The sequence below is a fragment of the Synchytrium microbalum genome (genome assembly GCF_006535985.1).
Source record: "Synchytrium microbalum strain JEL517 chromosome Unknown SmJEL517_scf0005, whole genome shotgun sequence".
In the NCBI taxonomy this organism is placed as follows: domain Eukaryota; kingdom Fungi; phylum Chytridiomycota; class Chytridiomycetes; order Synchytriales; family Synchytriaceae; genus Synchytrium; species Synchytrium microbalum.
This window is the reverse complement of record NW_022158354.1, coordinates 760,562-787,039: the sequence shown is the minus strand read 5'-3', so window position 1 is coordinate 787,039 and position 26,478 is coordinate 760,562. Positions and strand designations below refer to the sequence as shown.

Sequence of the window (26,478 nt, the reverse complement as noted above, 5' to 3'; positions counted from 1 at the left end):
TGATTCCAAAAAAACTGGTCGACTCACCTAACCGAACGATTCCGAGATTGCTAGCGAAGTGAGATTGAACAATGAATCCCGAGGAGATAAAACTGCTCGTTCAGGTAGGTTCCGATACGTTTCCATTCATATTTGGCTTCCTTCTCGTTCAATGCTTGAATTCGACTTTTGTTGGGTTGTTGGAATGGGAGGGTGTTTTGCGAAGGCACAAATGCTACTGAATCACTAAATCAGCATGTTGCGAGGATGGCTGGCATGTCGGAGGAGAAAAAGGAATGAATTTTGTCAAGGCGCAAATCGTCATCAATGTACATCAGAAGCATTCTAACCAATCTTGTCCGCATTAATAGAGAGCAACTGACATGGCCAACAAGGGGACTTCTGAAACAGATCCCGAGTATGCCAGCATAATGAATATTCTGAAAACTTATCAGCAAGTAGCATTGTCGCAGTCAGCCGCTCAAAAATCAATCACCGATGATCCGAAACCAATCGACGACTCAATCCCCTTCTCTGCTGAAGAACGAAACGCTCTCAAATTCCAAATGTTCTCATACAAGCTATTATCTGTCAACAAGCCACTCCCTGACGTGTTGCAGAAGGTCTTGTTTGACACTCTCAACGCAACAGGTGAAGATGTATCAGTAGCACAGCAGATCATAGAAACAGCATACAGTCAAGCTGAGCCATCGTCCGACTTGAACCGACCCTTGTTTGGGAAGGGCTCAAATCCATGGAATCTCGTGCCAAAACAAGTAGACTACGCTGGACGACAACAACGACTCTTGGTACCATCAATCATGCCAATTGGATTGGATCCTGTCGCTCTAGCTCAAGCTCGTGATAGATATATAGAATCTCGTATAGCTTACCGCATCCAGGAACTCGAATCTCTCCCATCAAACTTGACAAACACAACCAACCTCGACAGTGGCACCTCATCCATCAAACTCAAGGCTCTCATTGAATTGAAGGCCTTGCGTTTGAGGGATAAACAGCGTAAACTACGAGAAGAAGTATTGCGTACCCACTCTAAAGCTACCACTCTCAACACGGCCGTCGATCGAGGTGTATATCGTCGCTTCAAGAAACACTCAATGAGGGATGCTCGCCAAACAGAGCAAACCGAAAAGGCTCAACGAGCTGAACGCGAACGTAGGGAAAAGCAGAAACATCTCGACTTTACCAACTCCATCGTCGAGCATGGATTGAAACTGGTTGCCTTCCACCGTCAACAAAAGGCAGCCAGCAATAAATTAGGAGCCTATATAACCCGATATCACGCCAATGCAGAAAAGCTCGAACAGCAACGTCAAACAAAGGCTCAACAGGATCGTCTCAAAACTCTCAAAGAAGACAAGGAAGACGTATATCTCGAACTCGTCGCAAAGGCAAAAAACACTCGTATCCGTCATCTTATCTCGCAAACCAACTCTTATTTGGACTCGCTATCGAATGCTCTTACCGCTCAAAAGGCCTCCATCGCGGGTGGTGATATCATTGAAGTCCCAGCTGCTGATGCTGCTGGCTCAAGTGCCGCTGCACCCAGTGGTTACCGAGACGAATACTATGTATCGGCACATAAAATCTCAGAATCCATCAAGGAGCAACCCTCACTCATGGTCGGTGGTAAACTCAAGGACTACCAAATCAAAGGTCTTCAATGGATGGTATCCTTATATAATAATCGTCTGAATGGTATCTTGGCTGATGAAATGGGTCTTGGAAAGACAATCCAGACCATCTCTCTAGTCACATATCTGGTAGAAAAGAAAAAGCAACCCGGTCCATTCTTGGTTATTGTGCCATTGTCTACCTTGACAAATTGGACGATGGAGTTCGAGAAATGGGCACCTTCTATTCAGAAGATTATCTATAAAGGTGGTCCTGCTGCTAGAAAGGAACTGGCCTCTCAGGTATGTTTTCGAAATCCATGTGTTTTTACGGAGCAAAAAAAGCGCCGCGTTCAAGTTTTTGAACTTGCTCACTAATCACCTATCCCATCTCTCACACATTAGATTCGAGCGCAAAACTATTCCGTATGCATCACCACATACGAGTTCATTGTGCGAGACAAGGCTGTCTTGTCAAAAGTCAAATGGGTCTATTGCATCATTGATGAAGGTCACCGTATGAAAAATGCCGAATCAAAACTCTCTACCACTCTTGTACAAGCTTACTCTTGTCGATATCGTCTCATCCTTACGGGAACGCCACTTCAAGTATGTTTCTGTCCTTGTGTTCGGTCTTTTGCTTGGTGGAGTTGAGAGTGTTAAAGGAATGCGGGGATGAAGCAAACTTATGTACATTGCGTGTCAACTGAATTTTTCAATGTTGACAAAACCGAGCCTAATCGTTGCTGAGCATTTTGGAACGAATGACGGCAAAAAAAGTCTAGACTGTAAAGTGGAACACAATTTAACGACTTTGTCTTAATTTTACTATAGAACAATCTACCTGAATTGTGGGCTCTTCTCAACTTTATATTACCAAAAGTCTTCAACTCGGTCAGGTCTTTTGATGAATGGTTCAATACTCCCTTCTCTGCCACTACAGGTGGTCAAGAAAAGATTGAACTCAATGAAGAAGAACAGCTTCTCATCATTAAACGTCTGCACAAAGTCCTCCGTCCCTTCTTGCTACGACGTCTGAAGAAGGATGTCGAATCTGAATTGCCAGATAAGGTTGAAACCGTCATCAAAGTTAGCATGTCTGCTCTTCAGCGTCGTCTTTACGAGCAAGTCCGTGCTCAAAGGACTGTGAATGCTGATCTCTCCAGGTGAGAAATCTATCAACTTCACATGAGATTTTTTTCACTGTTGTTGAACTCGTCGTCTCGCAACGACGTCATACTCTCATCGCAAAAATAACGCACTAAAGTCAAATCGTTTCACTATTAGGGTTGGTTTCAAGGCTCTAAATAACATCATCATGCAATGTCGTAAAATTTGCAACCATCCTTTTGTCTTCCAAGAAGTCGAGGATATTGTCAACCCATCTGGAGCTCTCAACGAAGTATTGTATCGAGTCGCTGGTAAATTCGAACTCTTGGATCGAATCTTGCCTAAATTCCGTCGAACCGGACATCGTGTATTGATGTTCTTCCAAATGACTCAAATCATGGATATTATGCAAGACTATATGAGATTCCGTGGATACAACTTCTTGCGTCTGGATGGAACAACAAAGTCTGATGAACGTAGTGACATGTTGAAACAATTCAATGCACCAGATAGTGAAATATTTATATTCTTGCTGAGTACTCGTGCTGGTGGTTTGGGGTTGAATCTTCAAACTGCGGATACGGTTATTATCTTTGATTCTGATTGGAATCCACATCAGGGTACGTGTGGAGAGTATCATGATCCGGACTTCTTCAATTTTTTTTCTCTCGTCCTTGTTCACGAAAAGACCTTGCTCACACTCAAACTTCTCAAACTTAGATTTACAAGCTCAGGATCGAGCCCATCGTATTGGTCAAACCAAGGAAGTCCGTATCCTTCGTCTCATCACATCCAGATCTGTCGAAGAAAAGATCTTGGAACGAGCCCAATACAAACTTGACTTGGATGGCAAGGTCATTCAGGCTGGTAAATTCGATAATAAGACCAGTCAAGAAGAACGTGATAAACTATTAGAAGACTTGTTTGGTGCTCCTGAAAAGGAAGACGGTGAAGTCGAAAAGGAAGCCGTCGATGACGACCAACATGAGTCTGGAGAATTGGGTGACGACGAACTCAACGAAATCTTGGCTCGAAATGATACTGAAAAGAAAGTATGTTTGAAGTCTGATAAACACGGGTTGACTGGCGACCTGAAATAAACAACTCATCATATTTTTTCTCTATTAGATCTTTAAGCAAATGGATAAAGATCGTAAACAGCAAGAAGAAACTCGTTACGGTCGAAACGCTCCATCACGTCTGATGGAAGAGAGTGAACTTCCAGCTGTTTATCTGGTCGATATCGAAGCCGATACTCGTGAACGTGCTAATGCCCCGGTAGAAGCCACTGGTCGAGGGGCTCGAGCCCGTAACAATGTAAAATACGATGATGGCTTGACAGAAGAACAATGGACTATGGCTGTAGATAGTGGAGAATTGACTGAAGTTATGGAAAGGAGGGCCCGTCGTGAAGCTCGAGGAGTTCGACGCTCCAGTGCTCCTATAGGTACAGGCTCTGAAGCTGGATCAGTCACTGACGAATCTGATGACGACGACGAGACTATTGATCGTGATCGCGGCAGTAGTGTAGGGACTCGAGAGCAATCTGCTACTCCTGTACCTGGCAGTCGTAAACGTGGCCGACCAGCAAAGAGTAAACTCAGTCAAGTAGTTGCCGATAGTAACTCTCCATCATCCGCATCGCCTACACCTCGCTCTGAGGAGAAACGTCCTCGCGGTCGACCTCGTAAAAATCCTAAATACGAAGAAGAAGGTCCACGTCGCAAACGCCAACGTAGAGATGAAGATTCTGATCCAAACATCCCTGCATGGCGTAGGCGAACCATCCAGCAGGCTTGTTTGGCTGTGTTAGACGGTCTTGAGTCCATTGATGTTGCGGATGAAGAAGATGAAGAAGGGTAAGCTTTACTTCTTGCAGATTCAAGAAGATACGTTAGTATTAATATTTCCCTTCGTTTGGCTAACACCAACTTTTCTCGTTTGACTTTAGAAATCCAATACTTCGCAAGAGGATTGACATCTTCCTTGAATTGCCAGATCGTAACGACTATCCAGACTATTACTCCCTCATTGCTGATCCTATCGCCTTCGATATTATCCGTTCACGTGTAGAATCTCTTGGTTATGGCAGTTTTGCGTCATTCAAGAGTGACGTATTACTAGTCTTTGAGAATGCACGTACCTATAATCAGGAAGGATCAGTTGTATATATTGATGCAATGGAATTGGATCGAGTTGCACAGGCACTCTTCAATCATGTTGCACCTCTCGGCGAGCCTCAAGTCACCAAGGATGAAGAAGGTGAAGCCAACTTGGAATTTATGAGGTCTGGAAATGCTCCTGCTGGTACTCCACGTCAAGGTGACGATGATGGGCCCTCTGGATTGAAACTCAAGTTGAAGATGGGTCCTGGTCCCGCTCAGCAATCACCACAACAGCACAATCCAGATCCAGATGTGGATATGGATGATGTTTATCAGGAATGATTATAGAATGAGTGGTTATATGAAACAGCCATATGATAAAGAATCAAAATCACCAACATCAAACGACATAAGCACAATTTATAAAAGTAAGCCTCTCGTCGTAAAACCTTTTGTAGAATTCAGCTTTTTGCTTTTATAAAACACATCTGTAGAAACCACTTCAGGGTTCTTCGAACGAAGCTGACTGCGGTAATGGCCAATTCTTGAGGGCAACAGGTCCATTTTTCCTGGCGTCCTGTTGACATTATCACGACAGCAAAAAGCGACGCCACTGATCTAGCATGGAAGAACAGGGTCGATATTATGAGCCCAAATGAAAATTCGTAGCAGTGGTATCTGAAAGAAACTTGTATGGCTATGAGTTGTTGGAAATGGTGTTCCTTTCTGATTTGCCGCAATCTGTTTTGTTGCAAATGGATGGTAATGACCAGGGTGATGAATACTGGAGTCGACCTCTTCTAAGGTGCAAGCGAGCATTTTCCTACTATGACATGTTTGGTTTCATTTTATCTTGACCTCGCATTCGGTGTTCCAAACTCCAACACAACAAAAACTCGAAAGTCAAGACATCCGTCCAACAATGGACCGGCACCAATCATACCAAGAGTGACAGATTCAGCAAGGAACACCATTTCCGACAATTCATGGCCATGCAAGTTTCTTCAATGCGAACACGTACGAAAGCACTCTGCATATTAGAACACTGTGAGACTTCCATGCAAGCTAGCAACCAAACCAACCACATGCCACAAGGTCAGAAACCCATGTTATTTTATCATTGTAAATCTAACATGCTTTAATAATTTCTAGTCTAATCTAAAAACGACGATGTCCACCTGCCTTTGGTGGCATGAATGGCGGTGGTGTTGGAACAGTAACACCACTAGGAGCCAGCGCTGTATTATTCACAAAGCTGAAGCATCCATACGTGTCTGGATATGCTGGTAGACACATGTATGCCTGCATATAAAAGTAGTCTACATGTGACGAAATCTGTCCAAAGTCAGGACTTCCACACGGAGTTCCAAACAGGTTGCTGAAGGTGCCCATATTGTTAAAATTGGCCAAGACTAGCGATGTATCAGCGCCAAGATTGGCTGATGGATCGTCTTGTTTGTTGGCTTTGGCCACATAGGCTGTGTTGAAGATTGTTCCACCACCTAGTGTGTGCGAGAGGACAATGTGGGTTTATAAAGATTGGGTTGATGTCCTTGTTTGGATTGAAAATGTCCCTGTTACATACCTTGATTGTGAGTGTACCCATCCAAACCCGTATACGCAGCTCCATACGTGGTTTGATTCAAACCATGGAATGTGATGTTGCTGCCTTTCAAAAAGACAACACTGTCTGTTTCAACCAATGTCATCACACAGGTTTGGCCTCTGACATCATACAGATTCGTCACTGGATATGGCTACCAGTAGATATGGTTTGAGAATGTTTTGCATGTATATTAAAAGCAAGGAGGACTTACATCTTGCGTCTGGCTGCAGAGAATTTTGGCTTTTGTGATGTAGGTTTGTTGTTGCGTCCCATCTGGAATGAGATCAGCATATATAGTTCCTGTTTGTATTTGAGATTTAGGGTGTAAGTTGGACGTTTAAAGACAAGGGAGACGCACACAAAATATCAAAGCTTTACCTGAAAGAACCTTCTGAGCCTTATTAGTAGGATGATCAATACATTGCCACGTGATCTTATTAGTTCCGTTGATATCTGTTTTAAACGACAGAGCTCCAAGATCAGCAACAGCTTGTCGAGAGCTTGTAGTAGGTCTTGGAGTTGGTGATTTTTGAAGTCCTAAAGTTGCAGGTATTCTACCCGTTGGTGCAGTTGCTGTTCCAGTTACTTTGTTAGATGGGGCTGGCGACACCATGGCTTTCATCTTTGATGGAGATGGCGACACCATGCCTTTCATCATTGGATGGGTTGGGTTTATTGATGGACGTTTAATAGTATTTGTGCTTGTGGCATTGATGTCATTACCACAACATGCCGTTGTCGTCGTCTTATGAGTACGAGTGGTAGTTGGTTTAATATCGTTATCACAACAAGTTGTTGTTGTGGTAGAGTTCGGCCTACCACCAGCACCAAGTATTGGTGGCGCTGTTGCTGTTGCTTTTCTAATGGTTGGTGTATTGCCTTCGTTACCACAACATGGTGTGGTTGTCGTTCGAGGAGGTTTGTTTGTAGCTGTCGTCGTTCTTCTCGTGGTGGTTACCATATCCATTTCTTTACCACAACAAGGTGTTGTTGTTGTGGTTGTTTGAGGTTCTGTTGTGGTAGAAGCAACCTCATTTCCACAACAAGGAAATGTTGTGGAAGCAGGGGCACCGCCTGCACCTAATATGGCTCGAGCTGTTGTCGTTGTCAGGCTATATGGCGATGTTGCTAGGGGTGAAGCTATAATTAGTGAAGCTATAATTGGCGAAGGTACTATTGGCGAGGCTACTAATGGGGAAGGTATGGGCGAAGGGATTTCATTTCCACAACTTGCCGTTGTTGTGGAAGCATTGGCACCTCTCGCACCTAATATGTCTGGAGCTGTTGTCGATGCCATAGCATATGGCGACGTTGCGAGGGGGAAAGCTATAATTGGCGAAGGTATTACGGGCGATGGTACTATCGGCGACGCTACTATCGGCGAAGGTATTGGCGAAGCGATTTCATTTCCACAACATAATGTTGTTGTGGAAGCAGGAGCACCTCCTGCACCAAGTATTGGAGCTGTTGTCGTTGTCGTAGTATCTGGCGAGGCTGGAATGGGTGAAGGTACAATGGGACCACAAGAGTTCGTGTCTTCACAACTTGGTGTGGGTGACTGTAATATTATAGCTGGTGAAGGGATTGCGGGAGATTCGACTACTGGTGATGGTATTATAGGTGGCGAAGTCATAAATACAGGTGGTGAAGTCAAGATGGGAGAAGCGACAGGATTGGTAGCCACTGCTGGGCTAGGTGCATCAGTATTACATCCTGCATCCCCACATGGATCGCCCGATGCAGTAGGAGATATTATAGAAATGGTCGTGGTTGCATCCAGAGTGGTTGTGCTCTCTAAATCGTTAGCAGCAAGAACCACTGCTTTGACCAGACCGAAGCCTGCGGGACTTGCTCCTATCGGATTGGCAGATGGTAATACAGGTGATTGGACAATGGGCGACGGATCTGGTGATGGTAATCCTGGTTGTACTGGTGTTGCTTGTCCCAAGGGATCTGGCGATGGAGTATCCTCTAATACGGGAGGAACTAAAAATACTACACCTTTAGGATTCGGAATATATGGAGTAGGAGATGGTTTCGTAGTCTTTGCACCAGATTGTTTAGCCCACGAGAAAACTGTTGGATTTTCCAGCAGATTGTTTATGTATCAAGAATAAGTCTGCGTCTGTCATGGCCGTGGACCTAGTTCAAAGACCGAATCAATACTGCCCAATTAGCTGCAGCAGATCACGAAACTTACGTGACTTTTGGCAATGTTGTCCCAGTTGTTTTGGCTGGAAGAGCATTACCACCAACAGCAAATTTGACTATATTAGAAAATGGTGCTGTAGGTACGTGTGATGGTGTAGGCCTTGAAATCGTAGTAGTGCTGGTCAACTGCGTTGTTTGGGACAAACGACTTGATTTAGATCGTGTAATTGCTGGCAGTGTTGGTGTTGTTCCAAGAGCAGGAACAGCCTCAACGAGCACAGAACATAGCAAACAAGTCAAAATCAGCGTAACATATAGCGACCGCATATTCCTCAGGTGCTTTTGTCGAGATGTGCGTTGATGTTTGGAGTGTGTCAAAAATCTTGGTGTGTTGGGTGTGCGAGGACCCGATCGTTACGCGTAAACGGAGAAAATATGCTACATCTTCCTCCATCGTTCGTTCGTTTCCCTCGTTGCTGCCTCGTTGCTAGTTGTCTTGTTTAAGTGGTGACCCTCAACGAAGCATCCTTCGAGTTCCATCACATCCATCCATCTAAAATGAGGATATAGAGAGAAGAATAGTACGATAAACAGATATACATATATCCAAGTAGGGCATAATTCAGTCTGAACTACTCTTCCCAAACACGTAATAACTCGAATTAACAACACTTACTCTTACAATACCAATAGCCATGGAAGTGGGTAGCAAGAACCCATTTGATTTACTAGGCGATGAGAGTGAAAATGATGCTCCCGCACCAACCCCAGCTGCCAAAGGAGCTGCCCAAAAACCCACAACAAACACGACATCAGCACCGTCAAAAACCGCAGTGAGCAACGAACGAGCAACGCCGTCTGAAAGGTCGTCTAGAAATGATTATCCTAGAAGAGGCGGTGCAAAACCTGCTGTAGATGGTAAGCTTTAATTCTTGTATTTTTCTCAAAAGGTTTGCTTGTGCCATCAGGCCATATGTTGATGTTCCATAGCCTGATGGCACAAGCAAAGTACATTTTCGCCCTACGTCATATACTGAAATGGACTATTCTCAATTGAAAATGGCCAAAATTTTGGATGGAAGATGCACTCATAATAGCAACTAGAGCCTAGCTGCTACTTATATGCAAAACCCTCATGTGACACCATCCAACAGGGCACCCATTCGAGGCTCTTGCTTATTCTCTTATGTATACTAGGCCAAAGACCACCAAGATTCTCAGGACCACGTGAAACTAACGGAGCCGGAAACGGCGTAGCTACTGCTGAAGGTGGTGAAAGACCCTATCGTCCAAGGGGCGAAAACTCGTATGAGTCTAGTAATGGAGGTGGCCGTGGCCGAGGAAGCTCGCATGTCGGTGCTCCCGGTGCACGTGGTGGTGGATTCAGAGGCCGAGGTGGCCCACACCGTGGTCGTGAATACGATCGAAGGTCTGGTCGCGTCGATATGGACTCTGAAAAGAAGGAAGTCGCTGGCAAAGGAACTTGGGGTGATCCACTCACTGCTGAGTCTGCTGCTGTACCTGCAGAAACTACCGAGTAAGCAGAGTAACCGCTCTTGATAATTTGGTAAGTTTCCCCTGTACACACTGCTCATTCTCCTTCTACGTAGTGGCGCTGCTGAAACTACAGAGACTGAAGTCGCAGTAGATGGTGCTGCACCAGCTGAAGGCGAAGCTGCTGCTCCTGAACCAGTTGAAGAACAACCTGAAGACAAGTACAAATCCCTCGACGACTACTTTAAAGAATTAGCAGCCAAGAAACCTACTGCCGCTGCCCCAACACGTAAAGCCAATGAAGGTGCCGATGTATCACAATGGAAGGACGCTGTTGTCTTCCAACGAGGAGATGAAGAAGAAGTCTTCATTGCCTTGGGTCAGGTAAACCAAAAAGAATTATTGCCTTGTCTCATCCTTCTCAGAGAAGGAAATGTCCACATTATCGACATCCTTATACTAATATTCATGTCTATCAACTATAATAGCAAAAAGCCAAAAAGGCTGCCGCTGGTACAATCAAAGAAAAAGTTCAAGTAGATCTTGACATTCGTTTCACTGAACCCTCTTCAGCTCCTCGTGGTCGAGGTGGTAACCGAGGTGAATTCCGTGGTGGTCGTGGTGGTCCACGAAGAGATGGTGACAATTCTGGACCAAGGTCGCCAAGGGAGTCCGGAGCCGGTGGATTCCGCGGAGGTCGTGGTGCTGGAGGGCCAAGAGGCGGTGGACGTGGTTCTGGACCACCTGTTAGGCTGGAAGATACCAATGCCTTCCCATCACTGGGCAAGTAGTTAGTTGAAACACACTGCAAAAAAAGGGAAGTGTAGCAAATATTCTGTTGTAAGCAAACCTCGAGAGAGAAGGATTTTTAGCATACGTAACCACAAAAATATAAAAACGATTTAGGAATAGTAAACATGAGTATGGTCGCGTTTTGCGTTCGAGTTGCCACGTGCCACGTCTGTATGTACTTGAACTACAACTCCACATCACCGTTTTGAACTTTCGTGATGCCACCTAAAGGGAAAGGAAAGGCGAAAGCTTCAAATGACGACGATGATTCTGGGCCACCAGCTAAATTGAAAGGAGGTACTTCAGTCAAAGTCAGGTAGCTATTCCTCTGTTGTTGTTTGATCGTTCTTTTGAATTCGACGCAAGCTGTGTTTCCTTCAACGCTTAATATAAGATCCTGTACTAAAATGCTGAGATTCATAGGCACATTCTCTGTGAGAAGCTTGGGAAGTGTGAAGAGGTACTTGTTGTGACAAAACATCCAACATTTCAAGTTAGCTGATCAGAACTCTTTGACTAAAAGGCTCTAAAGAAAATCAAGGAAGAAGGTATTATACTACACTGAACGCACGTAGAATATGTTGCTGCAAAGATGCTGACCGCCTCCTGTTTTCAAGGAATGCGCTTTGATAAAGTAGCTGAGGTCTACTCTGAGGACAAGGTGACGCTTTCAAAGCATTTGAAGAAGAGATGTCTCAACTTTCTTTCATCTGAAAGGCCAAGCAAGGAGGATCTCTAGGATGGCAGCTAAGGTGAGTTACAATTTCACTGAATGCATCAGACTACTCCAATTGGTTGTTAACCTCATGTGCTCTTGGAAAAGATGATGCTCTAATGCGTGTGACCACCCACTTGACTCACACTCTTTGCTTCTCATTATAGAGGATCTATGGTTGGAGCATTCCAGGACGCAGCATTCGCATTACAACCTAGTACGGTTGATAAGCCCATTATAAGTGGACCTCTCAAAACTCAAGTAAGAGTCAAAACCCGGCTGGTTACGACATGGACGAGTTCAAATTGACTGAATCCCATCACGGGTTAGTTTGGCTATCACTTGATTATGGTGGAGGACCGCAAGTAGGTTATTCTGCCCGTGACTGTAGGACATCTTTCACGTCGGGGAGATCTCAAGCTTCAAGTTTGTGTACACGCCTTTGGATCCTGTTTTGTACATGCTGCCTACAATGTCTCATATACAAGTCGAATGGCAATAAACGATACGTTGCATCTATATCTTCGCTTGGGGCAACATTTCTGAGTGGAATACATGATTTTACAGTGTATTGCGAATCAACGCCTCTCATACTCTTATGAAACACCAAAATTCACTTCTGCTGCTAGAACGAAACAATTAAAACCGATTCTACCTCCTCTTCGTGCAAATCATTGAAAGCCTCCAAATGGCAGTCCAAACCGTCCACACTAGAATACTCGTCCTTCTGTCCCTCAGGATGCCGATAGCACTAGCAGCCAACTTTGTAGCCAAGTAAACATTCCACCTGGATGTCGATTGATGATGCATCAGTTACATGATTACGCCAACATGTTGCACTCAATTTTTTTCAGCTCGTCAAAACACATTACCATTAATCCTCTTGAACAAACTCGGTATGTAATTATCATCGAGTGGCAGTTCATGACAAATAGTATGACTCCAAAACTCCAAACATCGCTTCAGGTACAGCGTAATAACGACCTGATATGACTTCTGGTGCGTAGTTTGGTGAACCTGTTTTAGCCAAAAAAAAAAAGATTCCACAAAAGCTTTGGATGTGATGGGAACCACAGAAGGTTTCCAGAAAGTCTCCATCAGCCATAACCGGAAGTCAAGCAATGTTGACGTTGTTGTATTCGTTCAAGGGATCGTTTTCCTATGCCAAATGAACTATGCGTTGAGTGCCAAATCACTATGCGTTGCAAGACATTTCGATGTCAATCAGTCGACGTATTGCCTGATTTTTTTGGATTTTTCTATCATACCTATACACCATCTCATGTCGAAGATGCAGGTCCACTGCACAGATGGCTTTGAAAGAGGCGTCTTCTTCTGTCATCGAACAATCATATTAAGAATCCGTTTGAGATCGCACTTTGAAGAAAGGAAAACGATCAATTCAGCCAATGTTCCGTTACGAACAATCCAAAAATTCTCCTCCTGCTTCATCGACGATCTACAAACGAGATGGTCACTTTCTTGTGCAATAGCAACAGTCGGCTATGATGCACATATTCTAGCTTACCATGAGTGATATCAATACGAGCAGCTTTTTGGTGTCTATTTTAAGGCAAACAAGGTATCAAGGCAGCGCAAAAGTCCAAAAAGTGATTCATGAAAGGTTCCTTAAGCTGTGGCATATAAAGGAGTTATTAAAAAGCCAGTCCTTATGTAATGTGCAAAAGGTGCAACTTGGTCCAGGTCAGGTATACCATTTTTTTGTGTCCGAAAAAGCCTACTTGAAATCCAGGCTTGGTTTTGAGAAAGTCATTCAAAGGAAACAATGATACGCCTCTGCTGACAAGATGCTACACAGACACAAACCACAACCTCCAACAAACATCAACCCACATTTGTGCACATGATCATTTACATTATATTGAGAAAGTCAATCCCCCCTCTCAGAAACTATTATGAAACACCCTAATCACTCCTCCACTCCTAACAACCAGCAAAAAAAGAAATCCCAAGTCCTCCTTCCATTCTCTCCTCTTCTTGCAAATCATTATAAAACTTCCAGCTTGGCAAAGTCAAAATAGTCTTCTAAACTAGACTTCCACTTGTCGTCTGTCCTCCGCCACAATAAATCCAACGACCAAAGTCTCTTCTTCAAGCGCTAATAGCCAACTCGGTAATCAATTTACAGCACGCATCAAAAAATGCAAACGATGACAAGTTTGCTTCCACATCTACAGCCCAAGCACCACCAGCTGGACCTTCCGGTGGGGGTAGATACACTGATCCAGTAACAAATTTGGGTATTGCTTCGTCGTCTGGTGATGATACGACTACGTACGGTGTGGAGTTTTTGAAATCTACGAGGTATGAGCCTTGCTCGACTCGGTATAGTTGGATGTCTAGTTTCACTTGCTGGCCGTTGGGTGAAGTGTGTTTGGCGCGGATGTGGAAGGGGTCTATTGATTTCCATTTCTGTGAAGAGATTGGTTGAAAGTGTCAGCATCAACAAAAAAAATCTCAAAATATTGATTTACCATATTGCAATTCCTCAATGCACGGTATATCTCTAGCATGATATCTAATGGTGGTGACCTTGATCTAATACCGAAATGCCACCTTGAGCCTTTGTGCCTTTTTGGTTGCACACTGCTCGAATCTAAGTTCAAATCCATTTATGTTCAGTACTAATGCAAACAACACCAAAAAAGGCAGCTAGGCTCCGTCAATACCTTTTAACGCTTCAGATCTCTTGACAAGACTCGATGATATCAGTTGAACATGGGACTGGTGTTCATCCGTATCAGACTACAAGAAACCCAAAGTGTGAGCGCCTACGACACAAAAATTCCGGACAATCCATTCATGCAACTAACTCTTGCACTCCATGATGGTGACCCGGGTATCGAAAAAGCCTTCAAATTCTTGAGTTGTTGCTGTTGGGCATGAGCTATATTGACTTGATGGTGTAAGAAGATGTGTTGACCGACTCAAGGAAGTCGATGATAGGGGTGCTCATCATCATCTTTTTACCTCCTTGCATCATCCTCCTATAATCAACAACCAATTGATATGCGACCTTGATTTGATTGTTGTCTGCTTCTCCTAATGCCCAATTTATTGTTTCTTTGCTAAAGCCCATTTTCTGGGTGATTTGTAGAGGAAGGGTTGGCAACTTGTAGTGGCTGGCACAAAAGGTCCGAGCACTCGTGAATTTACCTTTTGCAATTCTCCCACTATAGACGGGTCTATCTCTATCAGCGGATCATATACAGCATCAGGTAGTGGTTGCAGGTAGTCTGGTAATCCAACATTGAACCAGTCCAGTTTCCTGTTTGCGAAGCAGATTTACAATAAGTGGGCTTGCAAAGGGACAGAAAGAGACCAAAAAGTTTGAGTATTCCTATTGAATGATCAAAGACCGCATACCGTATATCAGCAATCGTTATCCTCTTGAGTGGATCAACAGTTAACATTGCAGATAACAGTTGACGTGTTGAAGGTGACAGAAATGACGGTAGGGTGAATATTCCACCTATAAATGTCCACGACGGTTAGAATCAGCTCTCATCCCCCCACGGACGCCCAATTTTTTGTACTTTTCTGAATGAGAACACCTACCATTAATCTTCTTGAACAAATTCGGTATATAATCATCATCAAATGGCAGCCTTCCACATAACATCACGTATAGTATGACTCCACAACTCCAAACATCGACTTCCGGACCAGCGTATAAGCGACCTGATATGACTTCAGGTGCTGCATAATTTGGTGAACCTGTTTAAAGAGCCAAATATGAGTAAAGGGTGTCTCAATGCCTGTAACAGGTGCTAGATCTTACCACAACTGGTTTTAAGGAAATCTCCATCAGCCATAACATTCGATAATCCGAAATCAGCAATCTTGACGTTATTGTATTCATCCAAGAGGACGTTTTCAGGTTTCAGATCCCTGTGTTTGTTGGTGGTGAGAGCAGTTCATGTCGAAGCAGTCATTACTTTTGCAGTAGTATTTTTTTTGGCTTGCGTGGCTTGACATACCTATGCACAATCTTATGCCGATGACAGAACTCGACAGCGCAAATGATTTGCTGAAAGAATCGTCTGGCATCGTCTTCTGTCATCTAAAATATCCCATAAACGATCATCGTGAGTTCCTGTTCTTTCTCTCCAAGGACCAACCAAGAGGACTCACACGACCACGCTCCACTATATAATTGAACAATTCTCCTCCTGCGTATTCCATGACCTACAATAAAGACATAACAGTCACTATCTAGCAAATCGGACAGATCGTGTGATACAATTGTTGCATACCATGATGATATCAGTAGGAGTGGTAATGACTTCGTATCTACAAGTATACCAATAGCGTTATCACACTTTGCTCTTGATGTACCAAACCAACTTCACCTGGGTATCCTTACAGTTTGATGATGTGTGGATGTCTCAGGAGCTTCAAGTACTGGATTTCTCTCTTGATACGGCCGACCATATCCATAGATGCAATGCGTCTCCGGTTGACGATTTTGACTGCCACTTTGTGGTTTGTCTGCGAGTGAACTGCCACTATATATGTACATTCAAAAAAATCTCAGATTTCGTATGTCTCAATGTTGGAAGGTTAGGGACTTACGCTTGACTTTGCCAAAGGAGCCGACGCCCAGAGTCTCCAGCAGCGTATAGTTACCGACCCGGATTTGGACGGCATTGCTTCCGCTCATATTTGCTTGCACTGCGAGCGAGGGGGTTTACGGTAAGTGCAGAAAATGTGGAGAGGACAGACACAATGAGTGCATGGTAAGGAAAAGAACGCTATCTCTAACAACCTATCTCTCACATACACAGTACAAATTCGGTCCAAACTGGTTTTCGAACAACATTCAAAATAATTTCAATGCTCTCTTTCTTCTCACTGGCATCTCGCTCTTGTCGTCACTACTCGTGTGAACTTACCAACCCTAGATCCATCATGTTACCTTGGTCGCACTGCGAGGGGAAGCGAGTTTATGATGAATCGACAACAAACAGAACACGTCGCTTTAACCTTAACAAGACAGAAACACGATTCGAGACACCATGCACCTGCTCGCTTCAACGTTCGAAACATATGCAAAAACATATCATCTGTTTCTATAACATATGACATGCGTGTTTCCTACAATCCAACTCGATTATACCTGCTTCCAAACAGGTCTCCCACGCTCATGAAGCGCATTCCATCTCACCATACGATCAAAATGCGGCTTCAAAACAACAGGCACACGTCCTCCACTCATAAACAAGGGCTGATGATACCTCCTCTTGGTCTGCCTCTCCTTGATACGTGCATACCATTCATACGCCAACTGATGCTGTGATGGTGGATACGGTGATGGAATCTCTACTCGATGTGGTTGTGATTGTGGGGATCGGAGAAAGACGGTCGAGCATGATGGGTAGTTGACTTCTAGATAGTCTGGTGTAAACATCCAGGGGGCCATGTAATCTACTGGTTTGAATGTATACGGTATCTTTGCGTTGCGTGTTTTGGGTACTAGCTTGTATTCTATTTTTGGTTCTTTTGGTGGTGTTGGTGATGGTTCTGCTGGTTTATTATCGGCTTCTGAAGATGCTTCCACAGGCTCTTCTGCTTTACTTTCTGCTGTACTGCTAGCTGCATCGTCTTTGGTCTCTGCGGTCTCTGCTTTAGATGTTACTTCTTCTTTTACACTATCCGCTGCTGAAGTCTCTTGTGCATCTGCTGTTGTTGATGGAGCGTCCTTGACCTCCTTTTCAATGGCGATTCTATGCACCAGAGTCGGTATAGCGACTGGATCTACGGTAATCATATCTCCATCCCTGAGCCTCGTAGCTGGATGCACACACTAAGTAGTTGAATGTTAGATACAGGCTGAAGCTGTCTTCACGACACAAACCAACCTCCAACATGCATCCTGCCACATACCTTGATCCCATTAACGCTAACAAACCCACCCTTCACAATATCCCTAGCCTGAAAAATACTCTTTGCAAAATGCGACCTAAATACAACAACATCCACCCTCCTCTCCAGCTCTCCAAAAGCCAACACAGTAGCAGGCGGAGCAGCTTCCCGTTGCGCTCTAGTCATCGACGGGTCATATGGTAGTTGAAGATTAAAGTGTCTAGCTAGTAGTTGTCGTTCAGATATGTTGGGTACGTGGTATCCTCGTACATCGCGTTTGGCAGTCCATCGTTGCTGGAAGACGGAGCGGCGAGTGTCGTCGATTAGTTGCGTCTTTTGGATGAGATTGAAGAGATATTGGGGTTCCCAGGACATTGCGATGAGGCCGCGATGCCAGGCCCATCTTTTGCTGTATCTGGAGGGGCTGTATCGCATCTTGCTGGAGTGTTATATGTGTTGGGGATCCTGGCGATCTGTGAATAGATGGTAGAGCGTATGTTAGCTATGCGACGTGTTTGATTGCCTGTGTTTCCAATGTTTGGATGCGACGGTTTTAATTCTTGTTTGATGCACAAAATTGGCGACTCTGTGATATCAGAACTGGCATCATCTACAAGCTTACGTACCTCTGATTCCTTATGAATCTCTCCCCTTAGCTCTGGATCTAGTTTATCTACAAACCAAAGATTTGCAAGTGTTTGTTGCATCTGAGTGCAAAAAAAGTGCTGAACACTACACACGCAACAGCGTTTCTATGCGAGTTTGATCTTTATATGAAGCTACATTGAAATAATACAGTTTTATTCCTTCATGTAGCGCTTCCTATAATAAGGAACAAGACGCCTCAACATTCGTCGTTGAGTTCCAGTAGCCAACACTCGTCTCCTCTTTGCTTTCCGCTTCCATGCCCTCATCTTGCTATTCAAATGCCGTTTCCCGGCCTGTGCCCTCTTGAACATTCCATTGGCCATTACAATCCATCTGCAATAGAGCGATATGTGTTGGTAACAGGTGTTCAGAAGCAAAACACCAACATCAATACCACCATACCTCTTGACAGCAGCCTGATGATTCTTCAGCTTGTACTTTTTACCCTTCCTCTTTGACGGTTCCTTGACACGCGCAGAATTGAGCATGATGGTCCTTCCTTCTGTTTTCTTGGTTCGTACTTGGTTGACAAGTGTCAATGCATTTGATGTCGGCCTTCTGTATAGCAGCGGTGGTATTATAGATAGCCATGGGGTATATGTACATGGTGAGTGGGGCATTTGATGATGGATGCTACTAGTACTTGTTATTGAACGTAGTTGCTTTGGCTGTTCAGTTTGATTTGTTTTTAACGAGTGCATCCATGGAGCTTGCCGTGGTATCAACCGGGTATCGAGCTGACACACTAGTCGTAGATGGCGAGGGATATGAGCCTGCATCCTTTCCTCTACTCTGTTGGTCGTCTACTAGCTTAAAAGCTTGAATTTGTGAAATCTTTGGGTGTTTGGTTGAGCGTTCTTGCCAAGCACCACTGTGCAGAGGGAGCACGATGACGGGTAGCCTCAGATGTTATTCAACTCTACAATGCCAAGATGGATCCAATGAACAATTTTCCGTTGATTCTCTTCAAGCCCTGACAACTTCCAACAACACGAAAGCTTGGAACAGTGTCTATTTCATACACGATCGCTCTGAGCAGAATATTGGAATCTCTGCAACAATTCTGTCTCTTTATTGGATTCTATTCGCTAGTTCCAAATTGCATTGTGCTTGTATCTGTCTTTCCTTTGGCTCAATGTTCGAGCAATGGAGTGGCTGACTGCCGTGACTATGGATATCATATTTGATCAAAGTGCGGAAATTTCAAGGCCACCGGTAGTATCTGGGACTTCGTATACTGGTGTGTATTGCATGCAGTGAACGCTTTGATGATGTTGACATTAGATACCTTTCTATCAGTAGCATTAACATACAAATCTGAACTTTGTCTTCTTGTTTTTTATCAAACACTTCTGCCTTCAGATGTCATCTGCTAATGTATAATACACGACTGTTGCCACCAAAAGCCGTGCCAGTGAGCATTCGTTTCACTTTCATTTATCAAACAAGATATAAATACAACGAAGCTACAGAAGCACTACTCAAACCGAAACTACAAACCAGCAAACTCCCTTCACAACCTTTAAAGTAAACTGTAACACGACCCATTCTCCAGCCACTTCACATCCTCAGCACTAATAACACCATCCCCAACAGCCTTGTCAACCACCTCACGATACCTGTCCTTAATCTCATCACTCAACCCCTCCCATTCACCCAACCTCCCTTTACTAAAAAATGTCTTGGCGCCGTCATTCCAAATCACATCCATCTTTGCCGCCTTACGAACATCATCGATATGCAGATTGTCTGCAAGATCTTTGAAATCCGTATCTGTATACTGTTTGGATAATGGTTGTCCAATGAAGGCAGCCATCCTCTTTAATTCAGTCGCTAAATCACGTTTCATGTCCGAGTAGTGGAGAACTAGAAAGTCGGTTGGGTTTACGGATTGCCATTTCCTGAATGAGGTGATGAGGTGCAGGAGCTCGATGATTTCGATTTTAAAGAAATCGGTAAAGAATTCTTCTTTTGTGGTTCCTTTTGGTAATACGTGTGGGAGTGTACCTGTGTCGTCTGCCTAACAGAAAACCCCCCGGATATATGGAAAGTATCAATGCCAAATCGTTTTTGTTTCGTAAACATAAAACACGACGCAACTACCAGAGACTCACCTCAACGATTCCCACCCGAACCACACTAAGCATCGCAAACACATCCTCCTTGTAATTCCCACGATGATTATAGTACGACAATGCAACATCTAATGGATGCCGTCCACAAGTGACGTATTTTGTCCCTGCACTATATGGTAGATAGTCCATTGCCAAATGAGACTTCAATACTCGTCGATCTGGCATCTTTTCGAAAAGAGCATCCCGTTCTTCTCGTTGTGTGTCAGTGAGATATCCAAATGATGCATCAACCCATCTGTCACCAACTGCTACGATATCTGGTGTGCCATGCTTGATTGGTTCTCCAGTAAGCAGAGATTCAATACAGAGTTGTGTCCACTATTGTATCAAAAGTGTGGGCCAAGCGAATGAGAAACTCATTTTAAATCTCAACAACAAAAACAGTCCATGAATGTAAGTCCAATGGCCAACGTACCGTTGTCCCACATTTGGGGTATGTCGCAACAATTATGTCACTTGGTCTCAGAATTACACCATTCCAAAGATCCGAATCGACAATTTGTCTGCTGTGACGTACTGGAGGTCGTGCTGGGGGCTCCGCAATGCTTGCATAAGATCCATTTTCAAGCCACTTCACACAATCGGCGGTTATAACACCATCTTCAACAGCCTTATTGACAGCTTGTCGGTACCTGCTCTTTATATCATCGCTCAGTGACTCCCATTCGCCGAGCCGACCTTTGCTAAAGAAGGTTTTACTACCTTCCTTGAAAATTATGTAGCCTGCATCACTACGGGCCTTATCAAGAGTGAGACCAGCAGCAAGCTCCTTGAAATCGGTATTTGTATACTCTTTAGGTAGAGGTTGTCCAATGAAGTTTGCCATCTTCATTAGTTGAGTGGCTAGATCGTGTTTCATGTCTGCGTAATGAAGTACCAAAAAGCTGTCTGGGTCTATGGCTTCCCATCTACGATATGAAGCGACGAGTCCTAGTAGCTCGGCTAGATCCATCTTGAAGAAATCATCAAGGAATTCCTCTTTGGTAGTTCCTTTTGGCAATACGAGTGGGAGCGTGCCGCTACCGTCAGGCTAGCAACAACAAAAGTTAGAAATCTGAGTTGAGTCATTGTCATAAACCACTTTATCCACATGCACAAACTCACCTCGACGATTCCTGCACGAACTGTACCAAAAGTTCCCCAAATACCTTCCTGGAAATTGCTGCGATGATTATAATACGACAGTGCAACATCCAGCGGATGCCGTCCACAAGAAATGTACTTGGTGCCTGCCCTATATGGCACGTAGTCCATTGCCAGATGAGACTTGAGTACTCGTCGGTCAGGCAGACTCTCAACGAGAGCATCCCTTTCTGCAACTTTTGCCGGAGTGGTGTCGACAAATGCTGCGTCAATCCATCTCAAACCCGTCGCTACTTTGCCTGGGTCTGAGTGAGGCTTGAGAGGCACTCCAGTCAGTAGTGCTGCAATGCACATTTGTGTCCACTATTCAACGTGTGGGGGGAACGAATGAGCATGCTTGGATTTTGGATCTCATGAAGATGCAAAGAAAGGGCCATTGAAGAAGCAATTCCGAAACCATTTTCAAAATTCCAAAATAAAAATGCTCTTCTAACATGCCGTTGTTCCACAATTTGGATATGTTGCAACAATGATATCAGAAGGTCTCAGTTTTACACCATTCCACAAATCTGAATCCATATATTATCGATTATAGCGCACAGGAGGCCGTGCTGGAGGCTCCTGACTAGCTGCCAGCATTTAGTTTACTTGATTTGAGACAGCTTGATATGCAAAGCTTGGTGTTTCACGAAATGCAAATGACCACCAGCCTCTTGATGGCTGTGAGTACAAATAAAGATAAAGAGAGAGGTGCCGAATTTCGATAGATTTCAGCCTTGAAAATAGCAAATTGCATCTCCTGCCTTTGTTAGTTAGGAGGTTGAGGTCAGCAACCTTGTTACAAAAGCTTCATACGCACAATTGCCGGGTTCCTAGTACCGATCGCTCCAGTGAAGCTGTATTGAATTTGAATTATGATGCAAATTACTTATGCTCCGTAGTCTCCATTCATTCGTCGAAGCACGAAACCTGGCGCAAAAGTGGTCCAAAAAAATGAAGAGCGTTTACAATGTCGGAATGTTTCGACCCCAACTCACTCACGGTTTTGCTGGAGTCTCACGAGGATTTCGCATTATGGTAGATAGCTGACATGAACCAGAAAACAACTTGTTCTTGACAAGCTTGATTTAGAGTATCACAAATGGTGCGTTGCTGGCGGTTCCATGGCCGTGATATATATATCCAACAAACCATCATGAGAGGCTTGCTTCGGAACCTCAATAGTTCATCTTCTGATTCTTGAATTTGGCAAAATCTCGTGTCTTATTTGGCTTTTGAAAGGAAGAAACGTGTTTGGATCTGATCATCCTGAGACGTGGTTGGGACGTGTCAGAGTCGTTCCTGGATTGATCTTTACAATGGGAGATATTATCAATAAGAAATAAATCACATTCTGGCAACTTCGGTCTAGTTCGTTGACCCTACTGTTCGTTGCATTGGTGGTACTATTCTTCGCGCAATTTTATGAGCAATATGGCCCTAGAATCTTTAGAACAGCACAATTCAGTACTTCGAGCCGCCATATTTCTAACAAAATGACTCTCAAATCCAAGTTTAGATCATACTACGCAAGTTCCGTGGTCTAGATCTGCTCGTTGAAGACAAAAGAGCGTCGGTCTCTGAAAAAATAAGAAAAGACGAAAGAAACACTCCCTCCATCCATGCCCCACAAAAGCCAAATTTAAAGAACTGCTACTATAATGAAGAACTAAGTGCTAAATAACTGCTACAGGGGCGCAACTCTGATTCTTCTGTCTCATCATCTGTGGCGGTAGTGCGGTCTGTTGAAACCAAATCTTACACTTTCAAACCCACCTACTTGGAAAATAAAACTATACAACCTTGAAGCGACATGGACTATAGAGAGAGGATACCTGCTACCAGCTTCAACGATCTGCAAGCGGACTGGCTGTATTTCTTGACTGAAGCATCTGTGGGAGAATTAAATCTGGCTTGGAGCACATTTACAAAGATGGCCTCGAGCGCCGACGATGTGAGGAGATTGGAATCAGCTAGGTAAGTTGCGAGTAGTTATCATCCTGTTGAAGCAATTTGATGCCGCTTTGATTGGGAAACTGTCTGTCGGACTGGGTCAACACACCGTAATGAATAAGGTTTCACAAGACGTCAGATGGAGAACGATGATTGGCATTGAATATTGCAGCATCTTCTACTTCTCGTCCATGTTCTCCCACACGTCATTGTGTTTCAGCTTTTACACACCTCGATACTGTGTCAACCGTCAAGTTTCACACAATTTACAATTCCCCCACACACTCATACAACTCCACACACACACACACTCACTGTTCTCATACAACTTTTGGTTACATTCTTGCTTTTCTAGTTGGAGAATCTGGTATAAACGGTCTAGAGCCCTACGCCCAAGAACACCATCCATGTCATCACAGAATCGACCACCATCCAGTCTAGCGTCAACTAGCCCATCTCCACATAGGCCAAACCTCCATTTCGTAGACGGCCTACAAGACGGACGTGCAACAAGTGCCGTATACTCTATTCTCGGAGACTCGTTACTGGATCTTGTATCAAAAATAGTAGCTCAAGCTGAACCAACAATCCCGAAACTAGAACGTAAACAGCATCGTAGAAGGCATTCAGAGCCAGCTATGTCGTTTGATGGTGTTTGGGTGGGTAGTAGTAGTGCCGAGGTATCTGATCCTGCATCACCTGCTTCAACGGCATCGTCAACACTAGTTGGGTCTGGTGGCGAAGAACATGAGATGAGACTAGTGAATAAGACGCCCGAGCTCAGTAAAGAAGGCAAGGCCATGATGAGACCTCGACTGGCTATACTGACCAAACAGGAACAATATGCTGCTGAAGAATACGAAGAATTACCATCGCCTGTTGTTGTAATACCAATAATAGCTAAACCAGACAGTGAAGAGGGATTATCTGGTACGACACTGCAGGCATCACCAATGAGCATAACGCTTGCCGTACATGATATATCGCCATCCACGCCCACAACTCTAGCACAACCATCATCACCAACAAGTATTGTAAAACCACAGTATAGACCACCAACAGCAACCCAATTCAGCAAAGTAGTCGTCGACGCAAAACCCAGCAACTTGCTCCGAACATCATCACTAGGCACAGCAATAGCAGTCGAAGAATCCCGCAAAACATCCCTCCAATCCCTCCGTGAACGCCGCCGTCTCATTCAGCTAGCCCGACGCGCAAACACGGAAGAAGTCACAATCGGAATGTCCCTATCAACATACGAATCACTAGTCCAGCAGCCTAAACGATCGTTATCTGGTGACGTGCCCAATAGCCCAACTAGTCTACGAGCTGCATCACCAGTCTTCTTCCGACCAATGTCCCCTGACTTGCTTGCTCAATCGCCACATGGAGTATGGGAGATAGGTAGTCCTACGCTGGTGGATCCGTTGTGGCGTCAACGGGATAATCTGTCGAGACGTGTAGCGAGGTACAATGATGAGTTTGGTATGAGTGTGCATGATGATGATGCCTTTGGAGATGATGTTTCGATATGGTGATTGTTGTATAGTAGTAAGGCGGTGGTGTGTTGAGTGTTTGTATTATATATCAAATTGTAGTTGGGGGAGCTTCTTGGTGCTCTCTTGTTTGGTCAAAAAGGTTGAAGATTGTTTGTCTTGTATATTAAGCCATATTGAAATTTTGTAAACAGTTTGCACTCAGTTATAAAAAGTTGAATTTCAAAAGTATTGGATGTCTTTTAAAAGAGTTTCAGATTTCAAACATTATATTTGAACTGAATGCCCTTACAAAGGAAATCAAATCTTGGCAACTGGTTGCTTACGACTCTTGTACAAGTCGATTCCGAATTCTGGTGTAATTCGAATCAATTCCCCAGCCAACGAATCATCTTCGATGGCCTTCTCAAAAGCATCTACGACTTGAGCAACGGTCACAATTCTAAGTGTGAGGAATGTGAGCGAAAAAAAGGGATGCCAAAACTACTTGAATAACGCACCGTGCTTTGGTGAACTCATCCAGTTCATTAGGATTTGAAACGAAACCGCCTGTTGGAGAAAAAGATGGGCATATGGCGTTTACACGAATGCCTATGAATATTGAAAGTACGTTATAATCAACTGCTTCATTCAGCAGGTTAGACCTCAACAAATCCCAAAATTCCCAAAACCACATACACTACCTTGACTCTTCAAATGCGCCAAACTCCTTGTCAGCATCACTACTGCCGCCTTAGCACTACAATACACCGGCATGTTTGCTTGTGGATATAACCCAGCCAAACTAGCCGTATTGATAATAATCCCACCCTTCTTGCCCTCCTTCTTCCACTGCGATATCGCCATCCGACATCCCAAAATCACACCAACGACATCAATATTAAGCATATTCATCCACGTATCGTCCTCGTCGTCGGCGAGTTCGTATTTTTGGCCAATGCCGGCATTGTTTACGATAATGTCGAGGGAGTGGAAGGTTGCGTTTGTGATGCGGAAGACGTTCAGCATGTCGGTGCGGGAGGAGGTGTCTGCATGGACAAAGACTGTTTTGTTTGGGTATGAGGAGGCTAGTTCGGATTGGTAGCTTGTACCGGCTGGTTTGTTGTAGTCGACGAGGACGACGTTGGCACCCTGAAGAAAGTAGCTGTGTGAGATTGCGAGCAATGGAGCAGAATGGTGGTAAGCTTCCAAAGGCAAAGTCACAGTAACTGTGTGAATTAACATAGCGTAGGAGGACTTGGGGTGAGCGTTGCAAGTCTGAATTCGAATTTGCAATGCTTATATAAAGCAAATCAAAGACACTCATCACCAACTTGAACAACAATAACGTGTTTCTTCGGCAAATGTTCACCTTCTTAACCAAACGAAGTACAAGCTCCTTGCCAAAACCTAATTGTAGAGTAGAATTGAATGTGTGGATACATTATGTACGTGAAAATGCTTGATCTGGGCCGTATTCTCATAGTGTATGAGGGCAATTACATAGAGCGACCGCAGGAATTTGTCAAACACACACGACAAACTTACCAGATGCAGCGCCGGTTACAATAGCCGTCTTTCCTTTCACGTCGAAAACCATAGCTTAATGCTGTAATGAGTTTGATGCTAATTGAAGTTTAAATGTCTCTTTTCACGCCGTTAAATTGTCGTCG

The 26,478-nt window shown here is 44.1% G+C and overlaps 8 protein-coding genes across 8 annotated transcripts; 3 read left to right on the top strand and 5 right to left on the bottom strand.

Moving 5' to 3' along the window:
• Window positions 1–362: 362 nt before the first annotated feature.
• Window positions 363–5,170, top strand: SmJEL517_g01611 (uncharacterized protein; the record flags this gene model as incomplete). The annotated part of the gene is made up of 7 exons (XM_031167539.1): window positions 363–1,916; window positions 2,019–2,222; window positions 2,448–2,779; window positions 2,901–3,343; window positions 3,444–3,775; window positions 3,852–4,582; window positions 4,675–5,170. The coding sequence occupies 7 exons, from the start codon at window positions 363–365 to the stop codon at window positions 5,168–5,170; spliced, it is 4,092 nt and encodes a 1,363-aa protein (XP_031026453.1).
• An 816-nt stretch (window positions 5,171–5,986) lies between these two features.
• Window positions 5,987–8,912, bottom strand: SmJEL517_g01610 (uncharacterized protein; the record flags this gene model as incomplete). Its single annotated transcript, XM_031167538.1, has 5 exons — window positions 5,987–6,330; window positions 6,414–6,585; window positions 6,646–6,734; window positions 6,813–8,510; window positions 8,684–8,912. The coding sequence occupies 5 exons, from the start codon at window positions 8,910–8,912 to the stop codon at window positions 5,987–5,989; spliced, it is 2,532 nt and encodes an 843-aa protein (XP_031026454.1).
• Window positions 8,913–9,280: 368 nt separating this feature from the next.
• Window positions 9,281–10,870, top strand: SmJEL517_g01609 (uncharacterized protein; the record flags this gene model as incomplete). Its single annotated transcript, XM_031167537.1, has 4 exons — window positions 9,281–9,503; window positions 9,783–10,122; window positions 10,196–10,463; window positions 10,568–10,870. The coding sequence occupies 4 exons, from the start codon at window positions 9,281–9,283 to the stop codon at window positions 10,868–10,870; spliced, it is 1,134 nt and encodes a 377-aa protein (XP_031026622.1).
• Window positions 10,871–11,089: 219 nt separating this feature from the next.
• SmJEL517_g01608 (uncharacterized protein) lies at window positions 11,090–11,955 on the top strand (the record flags this gene model as incomplete). Its single annotated transcript, XM_031167536.1, has 7 exons — window positions 11,090–11,187; window positions 11,295–11,331; window positions 11,395–11,419; window positions 11,489–11,532; window positions 11,589–11,623; window positions 11,754–11,847; window positions 11,917–11,955. 7 exons carry the CDS (start codon window positions 11,090–11,092, stop codon window positions 11,953–11,955), a joined length of 372 nt encoding a protein of 123 aa, XP_031026621.1.
• Window positions 11,956–13,698: 1,743 nt separating this feature from the next.
• On the bottom strand, window positions 13,699–16,270 carry SmJEL517_g01607 (uncharacterized protein; the record flags this gene model as incomplete). The annotated part of the gene is made up of 14 exons (XM_031167535.1): window positions 13,699–14,019; window positions 14,082–14,203; window positions 14,277–14,352; window positions 14,421–14,494; window positions 14,578–14,689; window positions 14,764–14,875; window positions 14,974–15,079; window positions 15,166–15,324; window positions 15,389–15,498; window positions 15,588–15,670; window positions 15,742–15,795; window positions 15,864–15,900; window positions 15,974–16,115; window positions 16,183–16,270. The coding sequence occupies 14 exons, from the start codon at window positions 16,268–16,270 to the stop codon at window positions 13,699–13,701; spliced, it is 1,596 nt and encodes a 531-aa protein (XP_031026503.1).
• Window positions 16,271–16,720: 450 nt separating this feature from the next.
• Window positions 16,721–17,847, bottom strand: SmJEL517_g01606 (uncharacterized protein; the record flags this gene model as incomplete). The annotated part of the gene is made up of 2 exons (XM_031167534.1): window positions 16,721–17,413; window positions 17,494–17,847. The coding sequence occupies 2 exons, from the start codon at window positions 17,845–17,847 to the stop codon at window positions 16,721–16,723; spliced, it is 1,047 nt and encodes a 348-aa protein (XP_031026502.1).
• Window positions 17,848–18,272: 425 nt separating this feature from the next.
• SmJEL517_g01605 (uncharacterized protein) lies at window positions 18,273–18,899 on the bottom strand (the record flags this gene model as incomplete). Its single annotated transcript, XM_031167533.1, has 2 exons — window positions 18,273–18,453; window positions 18,523–18,899. 2 exons carry the CDS (start codon window positions 18,897–18,899, stop codon window positions 18,273–18,275), a joined length of 558 nt encoding a protein of 185 aa, XP_031026504.1.
• A 6,227-nt stretch (window positions 18,900–25,126) lies between these two features.
• On the bottom strand, window positions 25,127–26,405 carry SmJEL517_g01604 (uncharacterized protein; the record flags this gene model as incomplete). Its single annotated transcript, XM_031167532.1, has 5 exons — window positions 25,127–25,268; window positions 25,327–25,417; window positions 25,510–25,957; window positions 26,178–26,215; window positions 26,354–26,405. 5 exons carry the CDS (start codon window positions 26,403–26,405, stop codon window positions 25,127–25,129), a joined length of 771 nt encoding a protein of 256 aa, XP_031026436.1.
• Between the last annotated feature and the right edge of the window lie 73 nt (window positions 26,406–26,478).